Here is a 25,561-nt window from a genome sequence, read left to right on the forward strand (position 1 = left end):
ATTAATCTATAGCCATGCTACCCTGAACAAGCCTGATCTCGTCTGATCTCAGAAGCTAAGCAGGGTTGGGCCTGGTTAGTACTTGGATGGGAGACTGCCTAGGAAGACCAGGTGCTGTAGGCATAAAAAATAAAAAAATATAAGAGATTGTAAGCTGACAAGGTCTTTGCAATCTGTGAGGTCAACCAAGGGTTGCCTCACCTAAAAACAAAAAAGAAAAAATATCAAAATTAATGCACAATTCCATGGTAAAAAAAAAAAAAGATTAAAGTTATAAATAGAATTCACAGGTGATAAACATTTATTGAATTCTCAACCAGCTGCAAGTTCTTTTTATGCTGTAACCTACCCCATCCTTTTCATCTTTTACTGAAGAATAAGATAAAATACTTTGTCAGATGCTTTTCAAATATTTTTTATTACGTTCTAGAATCTCGAACGCTAATATTCCAATAGTATAAAGGAAGAGAAAAAGTTAAGGTCAGATCTGAGCAGATATAAATTGGTAGAGCATCATTCTCTCAAACCATTTGATACTAAATATATTGTCAACTAAACATAACTTTGTGCCAAATCCTCCAGATGTGTCCACTCTAATAGTACCTGACAAGAGGGGAAGTGTGGGAAGTGGAAATGGAAGGAGGCAGTGGTCTTAACTGATTGTGGTTAAAATATTTTGCAAACTTTACATAATGCATATTCTTATGAACATGGTGTGCTGCTTCCAAGGCTGTGGGAGAGGCCCTTGCAAGTAAAGTTTTATTAATTTTGTAGGAAATTCAACTCTGAATTTAGACAAAAATTTTAGTACAATTTTACTCATGTAATATAAATCACAGCAGTACCTTTAATTGTGTGTTATTATACACATCTGATTTCTTCTGAGATTAAAACACGCCTTCTGAACAAAAATCCCTTCTCTGTACAGCATTAGATTGGAGAAAATGTTTTTGACATTGTCCGCTAGTTTTAAAAATATGCTCCATATTATCAAATAAAAGTTGCCTTTTTCAGAAATAGTCCAGAACAAAGGTGACAGTAAACTTCCCCAATACCCTAACGTAGGTTTTATAAAAGGAAGTCTAAATATAGAGTGTCTTTCTTTTATAATATGTCTCGTTTATAAAAATGTTCTCTCAATTAACAAGAAAAGCTAAATTCAGTCAGGCTTTTTTTGTTCTGTTTTGTTTTTGTTTGTTTTTATTTTTTATTATGTTATTATTTTATGTATTTTTTGCTAATGAAGAGAAATATCCTGGTGTAGTTTAGCCAAGAAACCAACCAGAAAAAGAAGAAATAACTGAGCATTAAATCTCTATATGGTGGCCTTACTGTTGGTACTTGCTAAAGAGGAACATATCTACAAATAAGCCTTAATCTCTGGATAAGATAGAGGATTTTAAAGAAATGATTCAAAAATGCTAATTTAAATGCTGTAAACTTATATCCGTAAGTGTCTTATGTTTAATAGTTTAAAATTAATGGCCTTCTGAAAATAGTATCTTTGCTTTTTAAATAAGTTGAACACAGAAAATCTAAATTCCCCACAATGAACACCATATTCAGTGTCAGCACGTAGTATAACGTGGTAAGAATGATTGATGTATAAGAAAAATATTTTTGGTCTTTAATCTTGGAGATGATAAATACCCATTTTAGAACAAAAGGCACAGTCCAACTTAGCTAACCTTTTTATTACTATAACTTGAGTCTTTTATACTTAAAATATACTTAAGTTATACTTAAAATATAACTTTAAGTATATTTCCTTATCACTTTGTTAAAACCACCACAAACAAGAGATATCTCTTCTTTGCTCACATCATAACTTCTCAAGTCTCTTTAAATTTGTAAAACTGACAATTGACTCTAATAAAATGCAATTGGCATAATTTCCTATAGTTCAATATCCAAACACTGAATTTGATTATTTAATTGACACTGATTTTTTGAAACTCAATTTTGAAATACTAAGATTTCATAGTTTAGAACTAAGCATGAATTATACCTAACATGCACAATAAAAAATAAAATAATGTAAAACCTATGTCAATTTATTAAGTGTGGTATAATTTTGACAATGATCTAATTTTTGTTAGTAGCATATACATAATATTTCTTTTAGTTGTTATTTATTCTAATAAGTGCTATTTTTAGATACCTTGTATTATTCTTGATTTGTTAGTATTATGTTCATTATTCAATCTTCTTCATTGTTTTCAGGAACATCTCTAAATCTTATCAGATTAAGTATAAACAAAAACTAATTCAAGTCCTTCACAGAACTGTACCTTTCAACCAGTAACTATCTGTAATTATTGTGTAGCTAATGACTTCATATCTTAAAATCCTAGAAAAAGGTGGGAAAAATATAAAATATACTGAATTTTGTTATTTGCAAATATCATCCAATTGTTTCAACTAACCCAAATATAGGGAGAATTGACATTGTGCAAATGTATTTGTAACATCTTGATTATATGTGGTCTTATTTAAGGAAAAGAGGTCAAGAATACTCCTAAGAACTCACTCAGTTCAGCATTCGCATTGTGATAGTGAATTAGTTTTTTTGTAAGATGTTAAATTACTTGTGGATATTAGCATATTCATCATTAAACTTGAAATAAGTTTTGGCACTTATTACTCATAAATAAAAAACATCAATTTGGAGAAATCTGAGGCAATTTTTATAACACAAGGGTTTGTTTCCTCAACCAAAATTTTCCACTATTAAGGCATTTTTAGAAATCGAACTTAATGCTTCAAAGTACCAATGTGAAAAGATGAAATGTAATTTTTAAAGCTTGTTTTTAAATTTCGTTTTATAGATTTACCCTCAAAAGACATAAAATAACTCCCTGCTTTGTTTATGCTGATACAAATGTCTAGATTCTCATTATGACCAGAATTCATATTTCCTCCTATGTACATGAAAAAGGATCAGGTATCAAGCCTCACTTGAGCATAAGATAATTCTTCATCTCCTGAGATGTTATTTTATTGGAAATGCTTATTTTTAGGGATAAAACAGGGTTTTCAATGTACCTACCATGAATCTTTATTATTTATAGAACGCTTTAAATTTCAGAGTATTTCAATGAGTTTTATTAGTCATTTTCCATTGTATCCCTTGCAGTTGTATAATTACTGTCATTTGATAAATAATATCCTGAATAGCAATATCAAGGCTATGGTTTACAATGCACCATAAATATCCATTTCATCTCATCATTGCAGCTAATCTACTCATGGAGTTAAAAATAGCAGTTCTAGATAGTGATGAGACATTCATCACTATCTAGACAATAAAGAAAATCAAACATTTTTAAAAACAAATACACAGAGATGTCCTAAATAAATTAACTATTGTCACCTAAGATATAAGTTTGTTACACAACTTCACACTTAGTATCTGCCCAGCCTAAGAATTAACTCGTGGAGATAGACGAGATGGGAAAACTATGTTTTTCTCCCCCGAAGATATAAGTAATTTCCAGCATGTGCATACAAAAACGCTTCTATAAAAAGAGTATTTCCTACATTCTTTTGAAATTAGTTTATCTCAATATTTCTCACATTAAAAATTAGATTTCCCCAAGCTGAATATTTTAAGGAAAAAAGATAACCGATATTGAGTCTTGACTCTACACCAGACACTATCATGAATTATTTTGCCAAATCTTTGGAAAGTTCATGGTACTATGGCATGGATTTTATGCCTAATTTATAGACAATGTAACAAAGGCCCAGACAGAGAAGTCAAAGAACTTACCCAAGTCACAAAACTAATTTTGATAGAGCTGGAACTTGCATTCAGTGGTTTGACCTTACAATCTGTGTGTTTTACCATTTCATCAGATGAGAGGAAAAAAAATCTACAGTTCAACATGATGTTTGTTACCCAGAGTTGTTCTCACATGGACTAATGACTTGGTCCCAGGTAGAAAAGGCATTGCAAGTAAAATCTGAAATAGTTGTTTTCACTAAAAACTCACAAAACAGCAATACTTTGATACTCAAATGACTGAATGCTAAAAAAAAAAATGAGGGTGGGTGGGCCTTCTTACCCCTTCACCTACAACATACCACATGCTTCCTGTCTTCAGCCACCGAAGTTTCCGGAACGTACACTCTCATTTTGGCATCTGGAGGGTTTCAGTAGAAGATTAGGACGTTGCTAGGAGCACTTGGTGCATGGGCCTGGGGGAAGCCTCTTCATTTTTGAGAGAGGCTAGAAGAGCAGGAGGGACAAAATGGCCTGTGGCTACAGCAGCTAGAAGAACCAATAAGAGAATGCCAGTGAGATATTTTCTGCAGGCTCCATAAATAAGTGGGAAGAGAAGCTGGAAGTTAAAGATTCTACAATTCTACAATTCTCACTCCATTTTTACCTCCCCTGCACTAAACCTGGGACAAACTAAGTCAATGTAAACTATGAATTTAGTCCCTGACAATGCCCATTATATACTCTCTGATAGTATTTTAACATTTCTCTCTCCACTGTTGATGTTTTTGATTTTCATGTTTTCATTATATGCGGGTTCAGTGTGCATTATCAGTAGTATGTCATACTGCGATTAGCAAGGCCTGAGTTTATCTCCTTAATACAGCATTTAATTGTCTCTTGCCAAAAAAGTAAATTGACATTGTAATTATATTTAAAGTTAATACATAGGTTTAGGAAGTGATCCAAGGAAAACATGTCAACACAATAGTAGCCATGTAGGTGCCAGGACAGAGCTAGACAGGTGCTGTTACCCGAGCCCAATCATTGGTTTTTGTTTGTTTGTTTTGTTTTATTTCATGCTTCTGCTATTTTGGTGGGGGCGGATCTATAGATGAGAAAACTTTATTATTGCTTTCACGGTTATGACTATCCCTGGTTATAACAGAGAGAAGAAAGTATAGACATGATCTGAAGGATTTTATATTCAAGGCAAAATAGTAGGTGATTGTGACAGGATATATTGAGGAGAATGCATACATGCACACATACAGAGGGGTGTGTGTGTGCGTGTGTGTGTGTGTGTGTGTGCGTGTGTGTGTGTGTGCGTGAACTTTAAAAATGTCCCTTGGAAGAGGAACAAGCAGCTTTCTTTGCTCAGTGTCAACTGTACTAGAGTGACGTGTTGGTCATGATAGGCAGCTAAGACAAGGGAATCAAAAAGAATAAAACATAAGAGAGTCTTCTGAGTTTCCAGAAATATTGCCAAAGGTTAGGAATACCCTAATAGGCATGTCAGTAAGGACCTGAGGTTCACCTTATGAATACACTGCCTGCCCATGTGCTTTCCTTGAATGAAGTGTGGGCTCAGCCTTTCTTTGCCCCTAATGGAAGCATGAACTTTGGGTCTCTTGTAGCTCTATATAGATATCTTCACAGTATCTTCTACTGGTTCCTCAATAGAGGAACCTATTGTGGCATTGTTTATGACACTCACAATGGTTAGTGATAATGTCTCATTTTGGTAGAGCACACTGCATTCTACAAAAACATTTCAAACTTGTCATCCAGTGTGATCCTTAGAATACCCATCATGTAGAGTTAGGTTGGTGTTAGCCTTGATTTGCAGATGAGGACACAGACTCAGAGAAGGGCTTGGTCTAGGTCCAATGGCTAGCGAGTGGCAAAACCAGCGCTGCTGACTTCAGGCGACAGCTCTTGCCACAATCTCATACTGCCTCTCCAGCTGTGGCCAAGCTCCTGAAAAAAATGAAGCCCTAAGCAGTTGAGAAGATCTGTCTCTAGATTTTGCTTACCCCAGTGGATTCAGGGGAAGTCTGGCCTCTTTAAAATGTTGGATGAAGTGAACAAAACATGAACTCAACTTATATGCGCTTTTTGTCTTCAGGTTCCATTTACCACTGACTACAATGACAAACGAATTGTTAACTTCCCTGACAACCAATTTCTATGTTTTTAAGATGGCAAAGGTAATATTTGCCACCCATCTACATTGCTAGAACTAAGGAATGAATGCCTTAGTTCTAATACTGTGACAGAGATGATTTCAAAGAGATACTCTAGAAGTAAAAATGCGAGATTTTTATTGAATTCATTTAAATGCAATTTTTAAACTGAAATTAAGATTTCACCAATTCTTGCCACCCTGAATCTATACCAGACAATTGAAGTCTTCTTAATGAATGACTCTACTTCAACAGTCCAGAGTTAGTAAGGGTAAAACTATTAAACCAAAGAGATGTCTATGGCTTGCAAATTCGATATGGTATGCTTATTCTTGAGAAGTTATTTTTAAATAAGAAGTACAAACTTTCACACTGGATTGGATTGTCTAAAGCATCTGAACCAACAAAATGTTTTCCATAAAGCATCTAAACCAACAAAATGTTTTCCAACTTTGATTAGTCAATCAAAGTTGACCTTGAAATGATGCAGAAGCATGTTTTTCTGAAAGAAACTAAAATTCACAAATTAGGATTTTCATGAATATTATACATTATTAACTATATATAGAAAGTAATTTTTTCCTAAATTGGGATATAGTGTTATTTAGCTTTTCTACCTTTCTCTTGTTTTCAGGAAAACAATGAATTAGAATACTACTAAAAGTTTTCTAAGAAATAAGCACTTGTCTTCTAAAGATCAGTCTTAAACATCTAAGTGCTTCACTTATTCCTAGTAAATAGAGTCTACCACCAAAAACAAAATACCGAAAAAAAAAACACAAGGAAATAAATGCTTAATTTCTCAAAAGATTTTATTTATTTGCTTATTTTCTTAAATACAGGGAGTCCTAGCTCAAAGTATTCAAAAAAGTGTTCACTCTTTCTCTTGGCACCTGCCTTATATTTTGGACACTTTGGTTAGGAATTTTTTTTTTTTTTTGCTTTTGCTTTATTATATAAAGTTAGCAATGTTCTTTCATTCATTTATCAGGATACTGTCTTTCAATCATCTCACACCCACTTAAAACAAGCACACAGTATTTGGAAAACAATCCACAATAACTTTAACATGGTCAATAGATTGGAATATAACCAAACATTGCAATTCTGTCAACTTTATTGACCTAAAATTCCTTTATGTTGACGAGAAATCTGCCTACAGACACTTATGTTAATATCCGACTGATACTGTGGCAAATATGCTAGTGAAATAATATCAATATGTTTAATGCCTTTTCTGAAATTTCATAGCTCTTCACTGAAAAGAAGTCGCCAAAAGTCGCCAAAACACCTAGAGAAATTAAGACCTCGTCTGGGTAACTGAAATAAATTATTAAAAATAAATAAGTTACTTAAGCCATTTTGAGACTAAATTACTAGAGCAGATGAACTAGAGGCCAAATATACCTTTTTATAAAGAATTTAGAGCATTGGGATATGACATATAGTATCTGTATTTTTAAATCACAGGCTTGTAGATTTTTAATAGAAATATTTATATAGCCCAATGACTTTTAAAAATGTTTCTTTTTAGTATTCATTCTTGGAAATCTTTAAATGCATGAAATAAAAGTCTCATTTATTTTGTTATTATGACTTCCAATCTTATTTTTTACTTTTCTTTTTTCCTCCATTAAAATAAAAACAGCTTCAAGTAACCGTGATATGTCAGTGTTATACTGTAAATGCTAAGAGAAAAGCCACTTAAAATCTGGCAAGCCCTAAAGAAAATTTTAAATTGATACACAGTATATTTTGGTGTATTATCTGTCACTAAAGCAAATCATCTGTTTAAAACCAGCCTAATATAAAGTGTATTATTACTTTTAATTTTTTAGCTAAGCCCATTAAATGTACCAGTACAATTGCAATTCCAAATGCATCAGTAAATTGACAATGTTACTAAGTTCAAGGTGAAATTCTTTTGATGTATCTAAGAACTCAGAAGAACATTATTTTATAACTTCCTTTCCTAGATAAATAATTATAACATCTTCATAAGCTTAGTTAGTATTAGCATTTCAGCTAATATTGATCAAAGAAGAGAGTGCCAATATATTTAAACTCTTAGCTCCATAAGAGCTTTACCACACTCCACAGAATACTTTAAATATTTTTAAATCAGTGAGATCGATTATTCTCAGAGCACATTTCAAATTCATTCATTTTTTTTTGTCAAGTTATCTTTATAGTTGCGTCCCCGTGAATTGAAGGAAATCACTTTTACCTGAGACAAGGATTCTGTATTTCTATTTCAGTTCTTCTTCTTATTTCTTCCTCACTGTTTAATACGACCATATACCTCCAAGTTGAAATGACAAGTAATTGATTATGAGTCAGAGTTTGTAAAAGATGAAGGATTAAAGAAACCATATCCTGCCTAAATACATTTCCTTCATTCTCATTTACCAGATGGTACCTGTGTCATTGACTATCTTTAATATTTTTACCACCATTTCCATACTAGTCTTAACAAGCAGATAAAGTAAGAAAACAGGTAGAGTGTAGTAGGATCTGAATAAATTTGGATAGTTTGGATTTATTATTCTGCTGCTATATTTAATGAAGCATAAAAATAAGGTCATAGACACTAATTGTATTGAAAATTTTAAGCTACCTTTCATAGGAGAAGGAATTGACGTCAAATGTGCACTAACATGGGAATGGGTCATGCTAGATGCATCTGAGCTATATTAAACTCACCTGAAATAGCAATGAATTTTTCACAAGGCAACCATATATTTACCCTCCAAATCCAAATATGTTTGACTGGAACAAAACATGGCTAAGATTTTCCCAAGTAAATGGAAATGCGCAGCCACCTTCTACATACATACTTCATATCTTTGGCAGTTCACGGTTGTTTGATTCTAGTGAGAAAAAGCCAAATTGGACTATTTCATCAATAGCTAGCACATCATGTTCTACACCATGTACTGGACACTGAAGAACCCTCTTCAGTTAAATTGGAACTATTAAAATATGTTTTAGGAATAGTGTGACATTTATTCAGTTCAGATATTCTGACTGCTCTGAACTGAATTTTTATGTCATTTTTAAATACATGACTCCTTTTCTCATTGTGCCATTAAAATAAATCAATTAAAGTTTGCCCTTCTCTAATAATCTAAAAATTAAAAGTTTAATTTAAAAATTTGGCTTTAATATATTTAATATGATATGTCCACATGCTTTATGAGGTAGGTTCTTTACAGGAAGTGGCACATGAGAAGGATGCTGTACAGTTTGCACAACTGTCTTGCTCAGTGTAAAACACTGCCAACATGCTCTCTTCCAAACCTCAAATGTCATTTGCAAACCACAGTGAACATGGACTAAAATTTATTTTGAAGTATTTCAATTCTATCATTATGAGGAAATAGAAAAGTGGAAAGTCCATTGTAGGCCCCTCTTTATTATCTGAGGATAAAATGTCTGCATTCAAATGTTAACTTAGCTACCTGGCCATCTAGTTGATTCGGGCCCGGTAAATTTCTCCTTCTACAGGAAATTTTTTCTTACTGAGTGAGGTTGTGGATAAAACATCTAAGGGTTCTGGAACTGTGATGTCAGAGATCACGCTGAATTTCTTATTTACTTAAATATTGTCTTATTACCATAAAGGTCTGGGCTTTCATCTCAACCTATCTGACAGCTTCAAAATTTTTTAAAAGTAAATTTGAGTTATCAAGGACAATTACTACATACATTGGCAAATTATATTCCAAGGAACATACCTTGTGATCTCAAAAGTTAATCCAAGAAAAATAGTGTTTTTCTTGGATAAGTTTGGAAAAATTTTCATACTCTGTTCCTCTCTTGGGGATTCACAATGAAGAGATAGCATATTAGAGATTCCGAGAAGTCTTAACTTAAAAAATCTGTTTACTTTTATTTAACCCAGTATTTTCCAAAATAATTTACCAGTGAATATGATTTTCCAGGAAATATATTTTATGATATCAAAGAAATTTGGTATTCCTTAGAAAACAATTGAGAAACTTTTTAAAAGATAGTTGAGAAGGGACTATAACAAGAAAAAGCAACAAAGACAGACAAAATGTTGGAAATGTTTATGTGACTTACCTTCAGTTTTGTCAGTCATAAGAAAATAAATTGCTCTCACTTTGGGGGCATGCCTTATTTGGTTCCCTAGAAGCATGATGAATAATAATTAAAAGTGGTAATAATAATCCAATCATTAAATAAGATATACTCTTTATTGAATGATAACAATTAATATGATATGGGATATAAATAACCACTGATGTCTTTATAAAACAAAGAGGTAGTAGGCACAGGGAAATATTAATAAAGACATTATTAAAATAGGGGAGAAATCTTGTATTTTCATTTCTCCTCTTTGTTATCGTTATTCTTTTAAATGATAAAAAAATGTCTTTGTTCTAGGTCAAAAATAGTCAAATATTGTAAATATATCATTCAACCTAATAATTCTAATACAATTTTTATTATCATTGTTTTATAGCAGAGAAAAATAAGAATCAAACAGTATCTTGTTCATGATTACCAGTAAGCAATTGGCCCAATTACATCAAGTGTGATATATCTGATCAAAATCCTAAGCTTTTCATGCTACACTATATATTTTCATAATGTGTTTAATTTTTGTTTTAGCCACAAATGTTTCTTATTTAAGGGACTGGATTTTTGCTATAAGTTTTGTAATTTAAACAAAAAACCTAACTTGCAAATGTCTTTGAGGTTAACTTTTTTCACACGTTAGGACTTTAAAAAATATGTTAATTTACATACTTATATTCAGATCAATTTGGTTTTCATTGCTATTTCTGAATGTATTTATAAAAGTCAATTTGCAGTGATATATTTAATTCAGTTTTTGAATTACTGTATTAAAATGAAAAATATTTCTATACTGCCAACTATATTATTTTAACTTGAGCAATGTAATACTTAAATATTTGTGTGTCGGGGAGAAGGGAAACCTGAGTGCAATATATTAAATTTCATAAAACTCTAAAGGTATTCTTTTTTTGTAATAGTCTAGGTAGAAAAGTTGTATTTGAAGGAAGATTTAACTGCTTCAACTCAAAGTACATTATTTAGATAAAACCCAAAAGCCTGGTGCTTTTCCTGGGCCGATTTAGTCACTTGCCCTTCCCTATGACTAATCTATAGGGAGAACATTCTTTAGAGTTTAATCTTTAATCTGTCTGTAGCAAGAATATCAGGCATACCTATAGAACAGTGAATGAAAACATGAAGATTTGTCATTAAAGAATGCATGAGGTCAATTCCATGTAAGGCAGGCACAACTTGCTGCTATAAAGCTTCACTTCTAATGATTATGTTTCACTCTCTATCAATATGGTAAAAGGAATGAAAAGATTAACCACACTAGCCCACATAGTTCAGATATTTCAGAATTAGTAAACTAAGTCTATCAACAAATATAAAGAAAGGAATGAGAATACATTATGTGGTAACTGCTAATAAAATTTATATTTGAACCAACAGTGCAATTAAGTGAGAAATGATCTCTTGTTCCTAGTCTACTAAACTTCCAAATTTACCTTTCTCTCAAATTTAATGATGAATTAAGAGAATGATGTGAGATAAACTAATCACTTCACATCATGTTGATTAGCTAGAAATCTCGAAGAAAAGAGGTAATTCATATTTTGGTGAAACCCTTGGCTTATGAAGGCTTTGGTAGGTCTTTATTTGTTTACTTTACAGCTTATTGCTTCATTTCTCTTCATTTCTACCAAACCTTTAACACCACTTAAACTACTAACACTCAAAGGAGTTTTTGGTAAAATCCACACTTTCCCCTAAATCATCTTAAAATATACTCTATAGAAATGAAACAAGATTTTGTAATTAGAATTTAAAAATAGGTTCTCTAAAACTTTCACCTGACTCAATGACAGAGCTTCTCATTCAGTCTCTAGATGAGCCAAATGAGTGAAGCAAGCAGTCAGGTGAGGACCGTGGAGAGGGCTTGCCCCATCTGCAGGGAGCAGGCACTTCTCAGCTCCAGCTGATAGATGCAGAAATGCAAATTCAATATTGCCTGATCTTAAAAAAAAAAAATTTAATATTGCCTGATCTTGAGGTTTTTCAAAAGGAGTTGGAAATTTTAATTTTTATCTGAAAGCACCCAATGTTTAAGTGATAACAATTACTTGACAATGTTTTAAAATCTTCTGTACCCCAACCAAAAGTCGATTTGCCAGTTTTCAATCTGGGCTCTAAAGGTTTACCTTACTTTTTATATAGATTTTTTCTTCTCCTTTCATTTCTACTAGCTCTTGGCTCATATTTCATTCTCAAGTGCATATTACCAGAATGAAATCATGCTCGTCTCAGAATAGATTAACATCCATCCCCAAATATCAGCAATAGATTGTTTGCCAATGAGATTTTTTTCTTGAAGTTAATTTTTATGCTCAGAAGTGTATTTGGTTTTTAAAAACTAACATTCGATATATTTAATCATCTATTTCTTTGCACTTATTAGTTTTAAAAACTCATTCCATTTTTATATTTCGACAAAGTATCTTAAAGAGACTTTAATATACAATCTCATTTACAAACTTAAACTCTCTTAAATGTTTTATATTGCACTTATATTTGATTTCCTTTTAAAATACTGCATTTAAATTGTCTGATGTAGCAAGTATTCCAAATATGTAAACATTCTTAGCCATTGAAAAAATTAAACTTATAGATAGGAGAAATTTAATTTCTCATATATTATACTACTAAGTATAAATGTCATAAAATTTTATCTTAAAATTCTAAATCTATGTAAATTTACCAAAAATTCACTTTTTAATTTGGATTATAGTACTAACATTAACATATTTGTATTAACACACAGTTCTAATGTTAAGCCTTATAGGTAGAGATTCTTTAACAAAAATATTAAGTAAGATACTTTGCTACTAAAGAAACTATTATATAATCTAAACAAATTTTGTTTGTATCCTAGGCCAGCTGAGGTTTTATATATGACCAGTGCTATGGACTGAGATACTTAATGTACTACTCTCTGATATGTCAAGGGAGCATACCAAACTCTATTAATTATTTGAAATATAGGAGAGGTTTCCTAGTTCTTATAGCCCATATGGTTCACATCCCTAAGTATGAGTCATTACCATCATTGTGCTAGACCTAGTCTATACAGCCTCCTGAGAACTGAGTTAAAATTTCAGGAATTGTGCAAGCCAACTTGTTATTAAACACGGCTATTATTAAAAATTAAATTACATACACTTACAATTAAATAAATTGTTTTGAAAACAAAAGTCATGAATACTCAAAACTCATCAGTATGTAATTGTTTTACTACATTTTACTATTATCTATTTCTTGAAGTTATGTTTATTGTATCAGTATGGTAGAAATACTTTATAATGGTGAGTTACTGTGTATCTCTTCCCAAATCTGTGTTCAGTGACACCACACCAGTGATGAACTAGGAATAGTGAAAGTATTTACACCACAGAAATCAGCATGCACAAAAGATGAGAGTTCTCTGTACCTCTCAAAGAGCTGATTGTTAACCATTACCCAGTACACCTCTAGTTAATGTCATCCAATTCTCCTTCTGCACTCCCTCCCAGGTGGCTGTATCACTTTTTAGGATTTCACAATTTTTTAGCTCTTGAAATATTTAAATATCTTTTATGTAGGTCTGAAGTTCCTTGAAATTCACATAATTCTGCTTTTTTTGCATTGTTTTTGTTTAATAGGACCACACAAATCAGACAACAAATTGATAGCCCAGTGAAACTCTTTTGGCACGTTTGATTACAGTGCCCCAACTTTAAAGATCATTCTGCTACCATTAATTACTAAGCAGTATGAAAGAAAGTTCATCTACCCCAATTGTGAGACTGATTTGTTACAGGCCTAGAAAAGAGAATTTGCATGATCAGGTTAAAATATATAAGCATTCAGTATTTCATAGTGGAAATAGCTCAGTAATTTTGTTATTTTTATCTTAACTTGGGTGCGAAGTTATTGTACTTTAATCACTAAAATCAATTTTGTTTCATATATGAATGTATTATAAGGCTAATTCCAAGGGCAAAATCCATATATTCTATTCAATTAAATTTCAAATATTTATGGAGCATAATATTAGATTTCATCATTGCATATGAGAGTTTAACTTTTCAGTTGGAATTCTCTGATGTAATTAAATTGTGCCAATTCAAACAAAGAGATGCTTTCCATTACTAAAGTTAATAAAACATAAAGAAGTGCTAAAACAAAGCATGAATCTAAGCATATATAGACTAGACTCTTTTGCAAGTCAAGGAAACAAAATGAAATCCACAGTTTCTATTTATAGAAGAGTTTATTCCATGCTTTAGAAATATACTGACTCTCCCACATACGGAATTGCTACAAAGTACCACATTAATTTCTATGTGTATCTTATGAAAATGTAATATTCATTGTTAGTCATATCCATTTTCATTAGAGTAAAATGTAATGTAAAATATGTCTGATGATGTTTCAAATAAGTGAGGCCTAAAACAAGAATGACTCTCTCAATGTCCCTCACTCTGTTCTGTTCCTTCTCTGTCTGTCATCCTCCTACTTAGTGAACTACAGCTCTTTGCACTTATGTCATGCTGGGATTTAAGAGGAAGAGAAGATAGAGGTGGTACAAAATGAATGGGAAAAAAAGTTAAGGAAGAAGAAAGGTAGGCCATTTATTTGCCTGTTAAAACTCAGATCCATGCATGCCCTTTCCCTGTTTCATTCTACAAACTAAGAATGACCCCTGCAACGACATTTCTCAGGTTTCTCTTCCCCTGGATTGTGGATCTTTTGATCCATGGGAGACCAAAGGGCAAAAAGAACAAATAATGTAGAATATTTTGTCCTCTGTCCTTCTTAACCAAATAAGTACAGGTATCATCTCAAGCAATTACTATATTTGCTTCATGATTTCAAACTCCTGATAGGCAGTTCCTGCCATGATTCTACTTTCTACAAGAGATCTCCAATTCTGGATTCTGGTATTATCACTTTCTCTCAGAGCCTCTCCAGCCATAGGGTAGTGGCTTCCTGCTGCTGCTTATCTCCTTGTTGCCTCATGACCCACCACCTCCAGGTGTTTGGCTTCTGAGATCTTGCGTCATCTGCATAACCAATAACCTCCATTAAATTCCCTGTCTTTAAAAAGGTCCTAAAGTGGTTTTTGTATTCCCGACTGGACCATGACTAACACAGAAAGGAAGACCGGAAGGGGAAGAATGAGTCAGTTCTTCCTTTTCGTGGTAACCAGGGTTACTGCCATTATGGGTGTGGAAGGACACAGCGGAAACAGAACAAGAAAAGGAGCAAATATTTACTGCGCACCTTTGGTATAAAAGTGCTTTATTATCATCTAAACTTCACAGATGAGGAAAATGAAGCTTAAATACCTGTTTACTGAGATCATATTGGCAATACGTGGTTGAATAGGAATTTGAACTCAGAACTGATTCTAAAGCTTTTCCACTGGACTATGTTTCCTTCTTAGCAAACATAAGGTTACATTCAGAATTAGTCAAGGGGGACTAAGATACAAAAGTAGTAAATGTCAAAAACCCCGAAACATGGGTTACTGCCATGGCCTCATCAAACTTAGTTGAAGGTAGCTGTTACTATGCATCGAAACTAGTCCACCTTTAAATACTATATCTTTGAGCTTAGCCTATATAATTCCAGAATTTGGAATGGCTAACCTGGAGAAATTCTTGAGGACCAAAGGTCTTCATTAAGCACATCTAATATTTTGGCGTTGTTTTTAAGAAATTCAAGTTCCCTTGGTTTGGAAGAGTAGTATTTATTTTGGGATTTTTTATCCTCTTTCTTCCACGGTTATGTTTCATGTAGATGTTCTCAGCACTAAAAGAATGCTGCTTGGTAGAAGAGACAGCAGGGATCTATCCTTATGTGCTCTCATCCACTCCTATGATGTGCCCCCAAACCTGGTCACTCCCAAATCTTGCTTGCTCTCTCTTGGGATGTTGACATGTATTTTCAACTGTTTTCTGGACCTGTTTGGGTATCCTCATACAAGTCTGATTCAACATGCCCTAAACTCACTATATTTTCCTGAATATCAGGCTTTTCTTTCTATGTACCTAATTGATTTTAGTTAATGGCCCTCACTGACAGCTCCAGCCAGTCATCATTCTAAGACCCACCCTCTTCCTCAGGCTTCACATTCAATCAGATGCCAAATCCTATCAAAATCAACTTTCTGAATCCCTCCCCAATCTATTGTCATTTATTCCTTCACTCAATATTGGGCTGCCTTATGCCAGGTCTGGTACCCAGCGCTGGGCATACTAAAATGAACTAAATGGGCCTAAGGAGATACTGCTTGTCTAACTCCTTATATGGACATTTTCATCAAGTTCTTTCTCACTTGGATCAAAACATTAATTTCTTTACCGTTTGGGTTGTTTGTCTGTATCTTCTTCCCTACGCATCTTGTCTATGCCCCTAGAATGAATTCTATAAAACTGAAATATTTGGTCACTTTCTTCCTAAAAATCTTTCAATAACTACACATAACCTTAAACACAGCCTAAGTGCCTTGAGATGGCATATGAGAGGCATCATGTCTGCTTCTTCCAGTCTTTACCTGCCAGGCTTTACCTATCAGACTTGTACACCCACTTCTACTGTGAACTCTTTCACCCTCAGGCATCTGTACATCTAATTCCCATTGCTTATAACACCCTTCCACACCTCATACTTTTTTTTAACCCCAACTTATCTTTCAAAACCCAATAAAAAAGAATTTCCTTCTCTGGAATCTATTCTCAGAGTCCACCCCATGCCTGAGGCTCCTTCCTCATGATTCCCATTCTCAGGTTCCCAGAACACCCAGTGCATACCTTTATCATAATATCACAGCACTTATCAGACTAATAAGTAAATGCACTGTCTCCTCTACTTTGCTGTGACTTTCTTGAGGGCAGGGAGAGGCTCGGGTTTACTCTATAATTCCAATGCTGGCCAGATCTGGCACACAGTAGACTCTGAATATATACAAGGATGAATAAGTGCATATTTTGAAACTGTGAAGTAATATACAATCTTATACCATGAAACTCAAAATGAAAAACATGTTTTTACTATTTGAAAACTCCTATTTCTTATTCTCTGCTCATAAGAATAAAAATTGATTCTACTTTTTCACACCTAGCTATTAAATTATCGTTTTTTCAGCTATTACTGTAAGCCATTTAACAAAGACTCACGTTATATACATGGCCAGAGAATTCCAGCCAGCAGGAGTTAATCTAGCACCTGTAGAATATCCAATACAAATTCTCCAGATTTGACTTTTATTAATAAAATAACAGGTGCAGAGTTTGTAATAATTTTAGAGAAATGTAAATGTTCAGCCATCATTTCTACAATACACTGTACAGGATCCCAATGTAAACAGAGCCTAATACACGAGACTGCTGCTTTTCTTAGGACAGTATTTTCCTTATAGTAGGATTACAATTGAACAAAAAAAGTATTTGCATCTTATATAGGTCACTTTAAGTTCTCATCAAGTTCTTTCTCACTTGGATCAAAACATTAATTTCTTTACCGTTTGGGTTGTTTGTCTGCATCTTCTTCCCTACGCATCTTGTCTATGCCCCTAGAATGAATTCTATAAAACTGAAATATTTGGTCACTTTCTTCCTAAAAATCTTTCAATAACTACACATAACCTTAAACACAGCCTAAGTGCCTTGAGATGGCATATGAGAGGCATCATGTCTGCTTCTTCCAGTCTTTACCTGCCAGGCTTTACCTATCAGACTTGTACACCCACTTCTACTGTGAACTCTTTCACCCTCAGGCATCTGTACATCTAATTCCCATTGCTTATAACACCCTTCCACACCTCATACTTTTTTTTAACCCCAACTTATCTTTCAAAACCCAATAAAAAAGAATTTCCTTCTCTGGAATCTATTCTCAGAGTCCACCCCATGCCTGAGGCTCCTTCCTCATGATTCCCATTCTCAGGTTCCCAGAACACCCAGTGCATACCTTTATCATAATATCACAGCACTTATCAGACTAATAAGTAAATGCACTGTCTCCTCTACTTTGCTGTGACTTTCTTGAGGGCAGGGAGAGGCTCGGGTTTACTCTATAATTCCAATGCTGGCCAGATCTGGCACACAGTAGACTCTGAATATATACAAGGATGAATAAGTGCATATTTTGAAACTGTGAAGTAATATACAATCTTATACCATGAAACTCAAAATGAAAAACATGTTTTTACTATTTGAAAACTCCTATTTCTTATTCTCTGCTCATAAGAATAAAAATTGATTCTACTTTTTCACACCTAGCTATTAAATTATCGTTTTTTCAGCTATTACTGTAAGCCATTTAACAAAGACTCACGTTATATACATGGCCAGAGAATTCCAGCCAGCAGGAGTTAATCTAGCACCTGTAGAATATCCAATACAAATTCTCCAGATTTGACTTTTATTAATAAAATAACAGGTGCAGAGTTTGTAATAATTTTAGAGAAATGTAAATGTTCAGCCATCATTTCTACAATACACTGTACAGGATCCCAATGTAAACAGAGCCTAATACACGAGACTGCTGCTTTTCTTAGGACAGTATTTTCCTTATAGTAGGATTACAATTGAACAAAAAAAGTATTTGCATCTTATATAGGTCACTTTAAGTTCAGAGTAACAGGATGAGCAGCTTTCTATACATCAAAGAAAACCTCAGATTTGCCTGTTGGATAATTTAATAGTTTAAAATCATAGCTTGGTTCCCATACCATGCTCCATCTACCATGCACCAAGAAAAATAAAATGACTTATTTACATAGTACTTCCCACTGCTAGAATTTTGTGCAAGTACTGCCAGTGGCACTGGAAGTGTTTAGGCAGGTTTAAACTGAGAATACGTTTAGGTGCTATAAATATCATAAAGCATAGAGTTTTGCCCATATTAAGATAAAACTTCTGTACCTATTGATGTTTAATAACAGAAGTCTGTTTATACAGGATTACACTAGCTGTCAGCTCCAAGCTAAATGAGTTTTGAGGAAATAATCCAGAAAGAAATTGGTTTTGAATAGGGGGTTCATATTTTACTTGTAACGAAAGTGGTATTTTTGTTATACTCTTCTCTTCTCAAGCTAGGTCTACCCAAAAAGCGCATGATTGCTATTTCAAGTATTAAAGATGAACTTAATTTTAGGAAAAATTAAAGATCTAAGTTTCTAGTATGTTGCTATACTCAATGTAATGCTAAAGAGTGCTAAGAATCCATGATCAAAGAATGTCGTGATGCAGTGATACACCATACCAAAGACAAAAGACCACTGTTTCTGTTTTTCCATACTCTTTATTGCCAACAGTTTAAAATGGTCAACATAAAAAAAAAAAAAAACCATTTTGCTAATAAATACTGCTCTTTGGGCTGTAATAAATAAAAAGTTTATTAACAAGGAATGCACTTTTCCAGCCACAAGTGTCTTCAAAAATTAACCAAAAAAAAAAAAAAAAATTACATATGGCCATAGTTCACAGTTAAGCAGCCAAAAGCTGCTCCAATTACAGGCTTTAAACACATGGGAGCGTCCTCCCTTCTCCCTCCCCTTCAGGAAGTATATTCACAGTTCCAAGTCCTCTGTCTGAAATGCTCTCAACAGAGAGAAAAGTCAATGCACCTTTCTGTAAAATTGTCTGAAAAACCTTTTAAAACAGGTATGTCAAGGAAAATTGCATTCTGGTTCACTCTCAGATTGTTCAAAGTCAAAAACTGCAGGCCTCAGCCTGGTCTGGCTCTACCCAGTCCAACAGGCCACAGAGGAATTAATTGCTTTCGTACCACCACCTGTCCATCTTCTTCAACATGCTGTAGATCATTCTACTGGCTTCCCTGTAGATCTCACAGTGGAAAAGAGGAGTCCCGTAGGGTCCATTCGAAAAGTCTTTAGTTACATCTCTGTAAGAGCATGTTCAGGGCATATTCCATCCGATTTTTTAATTCTAATGAACAGCCAGACATCAGCAGAGTTGTCAGTCTGAACGTTGTAGATATCCTGTCCTCATTGATGTATGTGAGAAGATATTCTTCATTTTGGCTACAGATGATTATTTTCGTATGGTCATGGTAGAAATTCACCTTTAAAAAGCAGACATAGACATTAGAGCTCTCTAAATACTAAGAATCAGATAAGTTTAGTCAATGACTAAATTGACTAGGTAAAAATAATTTTTTAAGACCTAAACATGTACTTTACTGAAGGGTTTATTTACCTGAAAGGTGCCATCATTGAAGAGCATCATTAAGGCCTTATCAGATTTTAGCCACTGAAGGAGGTAGAGCCGAGGCCTTCGAATATCAGTAACACTAGGCAGATCTCCTCCCTGGAAGAAATTGGGAAAATTAGTGCCTATAAAAGATTTTGTAGTATGCACTCAATTCTTCTAAAAGCAAATGCCTCTCAAACTTAAGCATTAGAATGGCCTGGAGATTCCTGGCTCCACTGCCCAGAGACTGCTTCAGTAGATGTAGAGTGACCTGAGAATGTGTACTTCTAACTAGCTTCCTTCAATGCCATGCAGAGCCAACTGTCTGTGGACTATACTTCAAACGTCACTACTCCAAAGCCACACTACTTACATCCATAAGGTTCTCCTCCATGTAATGAGAGAAGTATTTCAGCACCGTCACTTGACTAATGAATTGTTCAGGGGCATCTGTTGCTGGGAAAACAGAGCACTGGCCAAGCTCTGCATAATAGTGAACTGTTCTGAAAAACAGGAATGATAGGGAGAGAAGAGAAAAAAAATAGAAGCAGTTAGTCAGTTTTCAGATTTCTTTAGTGCAAAACTAAAGGACAGGACTTCGTTAATTAGACACACTTACTTTTTGTCTGGAAGGAGGCTCATGTGAGCACCATTGTTGAAAAGGACACCTACAGTGTGGTCTGAGAGCTGGTACCCAAAGCCATATTTGTTAGAGTAATCGACCCATTTGGTGACCCACTGAAAGGAAGTGCTCAGCTGCTCTTTGGGAATGCTGTCAGCTTCTGGCATGTTTTCTAGACATCCTCGAAGGACTCTTGCCACTGTGTCTGCAACACTTCCCATGGTACTGTCTTCAAGGCCTGAAAAAACAGAGAAAGTTAGAGAGTAATTAAAAAAAATCTTAGGCTTTGTTCGATGCTGTTTCCCTCCACTAAATCTAAGGACACAGAACTCAAAATTCTTCCTGATCTTCTTCCAATTACTCTAATTTTGTTCTTTCTATGTCAAATTAGTTGCTTTAATATAGAAGTACTTCAGTTACTTAGTATTGAGCATTGGCATTTATAGTTTCATTATTTAAAACGTTGTTGACAACCACTTACATTCACTGCTACTGCTGCAGCTGCCAAGAGTCCCTCTGACTATCATCCGAATAGCATCTCCAATCTGCTGCTTGTTTTCCACTGCGGGTGTTCCAGATCTGGCAACTGTAGTGGTAGGTGGCTGGAGCTCCTAGGAAACAGAAGAGTCAGGCAATGACTCAAGCATCTAAAATTCATTTAAAGTTGAGAATTCTAGGTTAGTTAAGATGAGATCGTGGCAATTGCTGTGAAAGCTGATCAAAAAGCAATGGACACAAGCCAGGTGAAAGATAATGTAGTAACTAACTCAACTGCATACATTACTAACCTAAGACAAAAATCTTTCCTTTTAAAGGATTTGAAAGAAACTAAGTAAATACAACATGCCTGAGCCATGGTAATCATAGCCCAAGTGATAGTTAACAAAGAATGAAAATGATATAAAGTGTTTGTATCTTTTTTGGTCTTTTCTCGCATACCTCATCTGTTCTATGTTTGTTGGGTTGCTGAGTTATGGAAGTCTTTTTCAAATCATGCCTAAGCTTGTAAATTTCTTCATCTTCTTTAGACACTCTATCTGCAAATCAAAGAAAGAATTACAAAAGTTATTATATCCTAATGAAGTAGGAACAGAGCTAGTAATATTTCCTTCTTTTGTTTTAATAATCAGCTATGAGCATCCAAGGCAAAAACAGCATTTTTATCATTGCCATCAACTGGAATTATGCAAGAACACTTTAATGTATATGACACAAATAGCTATCAGCCACAATTCAGTGTGGATTTATTATACTATAAAAACTTCAACGGTATACAAACCTACTTGGTTAAATTATGCTAATATAAAAGCCTCTTCCACCTAACATCAAGTTTAAATATTGGATACAGAAGAGCGAGAGAAGTCTTATAACTTACTGTGTGTGTCAATATATCTTGCTTTGTCTTTTTTGCCACCAAAAAGAGCAGCAGCTGCTTTCTTAAAGAAATTCTTAGCTGGGCTTGATAAGTGGAAATCTGGAACTGTATGACAACAGCTAGAAGAAAGTCTGTCTGGAGTGAAGCCCTGTGGAGCATCAGAAAAGACTTTCAGTAACCTGCTGGGTAACTGGGATCAATAGCACAGAATAAATAGACTCAAAAAACACACCAACCTGCAAAAAAAATTCATGTCGAATAATGTCATCCAAGCTTGGACGATCCTCTGGATTTTTGGACAACATACTAGCTATTAAGTGCTTAGCAGGAGCCAGCAATGACGATGGCATTGTATACCTTGCTTCTCTTATGCACCTGTAAGTTTCTTTTAGATTTGTAGTTTCAAATGGGGGTCTTCCTAATAACATTGTATACCTATGTGAAAGAAAACACCCCTTTAGAAATGGTTATAAAGCAACTCTTTTCAAGTGTTAAAATCTAAATCCAAATTTGCTTTTTGATCATTTTTGTATATTTTACTTACATTACACAGCCTAAAGCCCAAATGTCTGATTCACAGCCATGTCCTTGCTTGTTGAGGACTTCAGGGGAGAGATAATTTGGGGTACCACATATTGTTCTAGAAAGAGAAAACATGAAGATCTCATTAGGAACTATTCTATTGTTTAAACTTAGTTCTCAGGATAAAACCGTGAAAGTACTATATGTTAAATTTCTATTTGGAAACATTTGACTTTTGTTTTTGGTATTTGAACAATTGACAGTTGATCGAGTGACTTGGTAATTTTTTTAATGCACGTACAATATTTTCAGCCCACATGACAAAGTGTTTTTAACCAAATGAGACCAGGGACAACATAATATTTTTATACATTCGAGGCAAAATAAGATAGATTTCTTTCATAATCAACCTATAGGCATAAGGTACTCTGGCCTGGTCCATAGTGGGCACTCAGTAAGTGTTTCCTTAAGTTAACGTTTTTGTGGTTTATAGATTTTACCATTTACTGACCTCCTCTGAAACATTAACCAGAAAATATTAAGGGCATATTTGACCTGCACAAAACTCTAGTAGGATGTATCATTCTGACTCTTACCTCCTTCTGTGTTCCAAGGGTTCCAGCCTGGCTGCCAAACCAAAGTCTCCGACTTTTAGTTCCATGGCTTCATTAATAAAAAAGTTCCCTACATGATAAACAAAACAAATCTGAATTCCTTTGAAAAGGTTTTATAACCGAGTACACAAACATTAATTTTAGAGGCAGGAAGCCAGTTGTTTAACATTAAAGTTACTCATTCAAAAAACAAGATTGCATAGGCAAGATAGATCCCAATTAAGAACATTAATATGTAAAAAGGAAGAAATAGAACACCTCTCTCTAACACAAAAGTCAGTGTTTGGAGTAAAGGGCTTACCTAGTTTGAGATCTCTGTGCAAGATTTCTTGTTCATGAAGGTACTTTAGTCCAGACACAATCTGTCTGAGGTAGTATCGGACTTCTGGCTCTGTCAACACCTTTCTTGCTTTCAAGATGTGAGCCATGGACTAGGAAGAGAAGGAAGAAGAAGAATCTGTCAAAGTTCTCAAAATCAATGGTTTCCTTTTGCAAGATGAGGAATGAAAGTTAACGCTGCAGTATAATAATTAAATCCACAAATAAAATCCCAGATTAAATGCGATTTGAATACCATCCCAGTTTAGGGGAAATAAATGTACTCAAACAAGAGTTAACACTTACCCTTCTACTGCAGTATTCTAAGAGAATGTAAATGTTTTCTTTGTCCTCAAAGTAGTGATAAAACTGCACTACGTGCTTATGATGTAGAATTCTGTGAAGCTCTATTTCTTTGTCAATCTAAAAGAAAAGTAAGATAAGGCTTATTAGCCTCCCTTCACCTCTGAAAAGCCAGTTGCTTACACATGCAGAAGACATTTTTTCTAACAGGGAAGGGCCATCCCTGCACACAAAGAAAATACTTCACTCAACAGTCATACACACCTTTTCCCTTTGATGAGGTTTAGCTACTCTGCTGTGAGGAATAATTTTTGCAGCATAGACTTTGTTGTTTGTCAAATCTGTCATCTCATAACATTTTGCAAAGCCGCCCTGAAAGGAAACAAAGCCGAGACGGAATTGAGAACGGCAGAAAAATGGACGGCAGATATTTTTTTAAATAAATAAATAAAACTGCGAAAGAAAAGCAAAAAGATGGGGTAAAGGTGGATAGAGGGATGCAGTCTATTTTTAAGAGCTTCTTCACGAAGAAAAAAGCATTTCTGAAAACTGTAAGTTAAAACAGTTTCCGTTCTCCCTTTACAAAAGAGGAGCTTCAGGGAGGAGGTTGGGGTCGGGTAAATGAGAAATAATGTCTTTAGAGACTTGTCAAGAAAATCCTCCAGGGAGCAGGTGGAGAGAAAAGGTCTGGTGTAGAAAGCCCTCGCTTCTGGCTTCAAGATTAAATTTTTTTTTTTTTTTGAGCTGCGGGAGGCATACAGAGCCACCTCGACTAAGGATGTAAAGCCGATCCGGCGCTGTCAGCGCACAAAAACCAGAGGGCAGGTGAGAAGCCCACGTCGCGCGGGGATGGGTGCTCCCAGACACCCGAGTCCCGAGGAGCGGCGGGCGCGAGGGCTCGGGGGAGCCGGGGCAGACCTCCCTCCCGCCTGGCCGCCCGGCGCTCGTCACCTTTCCCAGCACTTTGCCCCGGCAGTAGCGCTTCCCCGTCGTAGGGTCGACGATAATCCGCGAGATCTCCGCCCCCGAGTGCGAGTGGTGGTGATGGTGGTGCGGGGCGGCCGACTGCACCTGCGCCTGGGGCTGCTGTGGCTGCGGCTCCTCGGGGGGTTGCTGCGGCCGCTTCTTCTTCGAGTCCGTGCCGCAAGCCTTGCCCAGCGCCTGCTCGCACACCTTGGTGCTGGCGGCCGGCTGGTAAGTGATAGTCCGCAAGAGCTCCATCGTCGCCTCGCAGCCCGGCACTGCCTGCTGTCAGCTCCCAGCGCGGACTCTCGTCCGAGGATGCCCTCGCCCTCGAGTCCCAGCCGCTGCCCAACGTGCGCGCGACCCTCGATCCACTTGTGCGAGTGCGAACGCCCGGCCAACTCTTATATACGGGCCTGGGGGGCGGAGCCTCGGCACGGGATGCGACGTCACGGGCGAGACTCCGCCCACCGGCCGCGCGAGCGCGGTGCGGAGCGGGTCGCTGAGGCCCAGGGGGTCGTGCGACGGCCGCGCGGGCGCCCGCCGCGACGGGGTGTCCAGCAGCAGCGCACCTGGTACCGTCACCCCGTTCTTCGAATGCTCAGAATTTGAGGATTTGAAATAGAAA

General features: G+C 35.4%; 1 protein-coding gene and 1 pseudogene across 1 annotated transcript; one reads left to right on the top strand and one right to left on the bottom strand.

Moving 5' to 3' along the window:
• The first annotated feature begins 4 nt into the window (after nt 1–4).
• LOC112472774 lies at nt 5–123 on the top strand (annotated as a pseudogene).
• A 19,162-nt stretch (nt 124–19,285) lies between these two features.
• PLK2 (polo like kinase 2) lies at nt 19,286–25,356 on the bottom strand. Its single transcript, XM_006906042.2, has 14 exons — nt 24,922–25,356; nt 24,235–24,342; nt 23,974–24,090; nt 23,651–23,780; nt 23,332–23,419; nt 22,758–22,853; nt 22,450–22,648; nt 22,214–22,361; nt 21,778–21,875; nt 21,320–21,449; nt 20,836–21,076; nt 20,590–20,719; nt 20,223–20,333; nt 19,286–20,088 (listed from the first exon to the last, which is right to left on the bottom strand). Exons 1-14 carry the CDS (start codon nt 25,189–25,191, stop codon nt 19,897–19,899), a joined length of 2,058 nt encoding a protein of 685 aa, XP_006906104.1. The 5' UTR covers nt 25,192–25,356; the 3' UTR covers nt 19,286–19,896.
• Nucleotides 25,357–25,561: the final 205 nt, after the last annotated feature.

This window comes from Pteropus alecto, unplaced genomic scaffold, assembly GCF_000325575.1.
Source record: "Pteropus alecto unplaced genomic scaffold, ASM32557v1 scaffold70, whole genome shotgun sequence".
Taxonomy (NCBI): domain Eukaryota; kingdom Metazoa; phylum Chordata; class Mammalia; order Chiroptera; family Pteropodidae; genus Pteropus; species Pteropus alecto.

What these genes read in the sequence shown, in the direction of transcription:
- PLK2 (XM_006906042.2), bottom strand. Translation starts at nt 25,191, where the DNA reads ATGGAGCTCTTGCGGACTATCACTTACCAGCCGGCCGCCAGCACCAAG. An exon ending in CTGCAGCAGTAGCAGTGAAT is followed by an intron (nt 21,077 to 21,319) that starts GTAAGTGGTTGT and finishes CTGTTTTTTCAG; the next exon opens with GCCTTGAAGACAGTACCATG. An exon ending in AGCCTCCTTCCAGACAAAAA is followed by an intron (nt 20,720 to 20,835) that starts GTAAGTGTGTCT and finishes CCTGTTTTTCAG; the next exon opens with AACAGTTCACTATTATGCAG.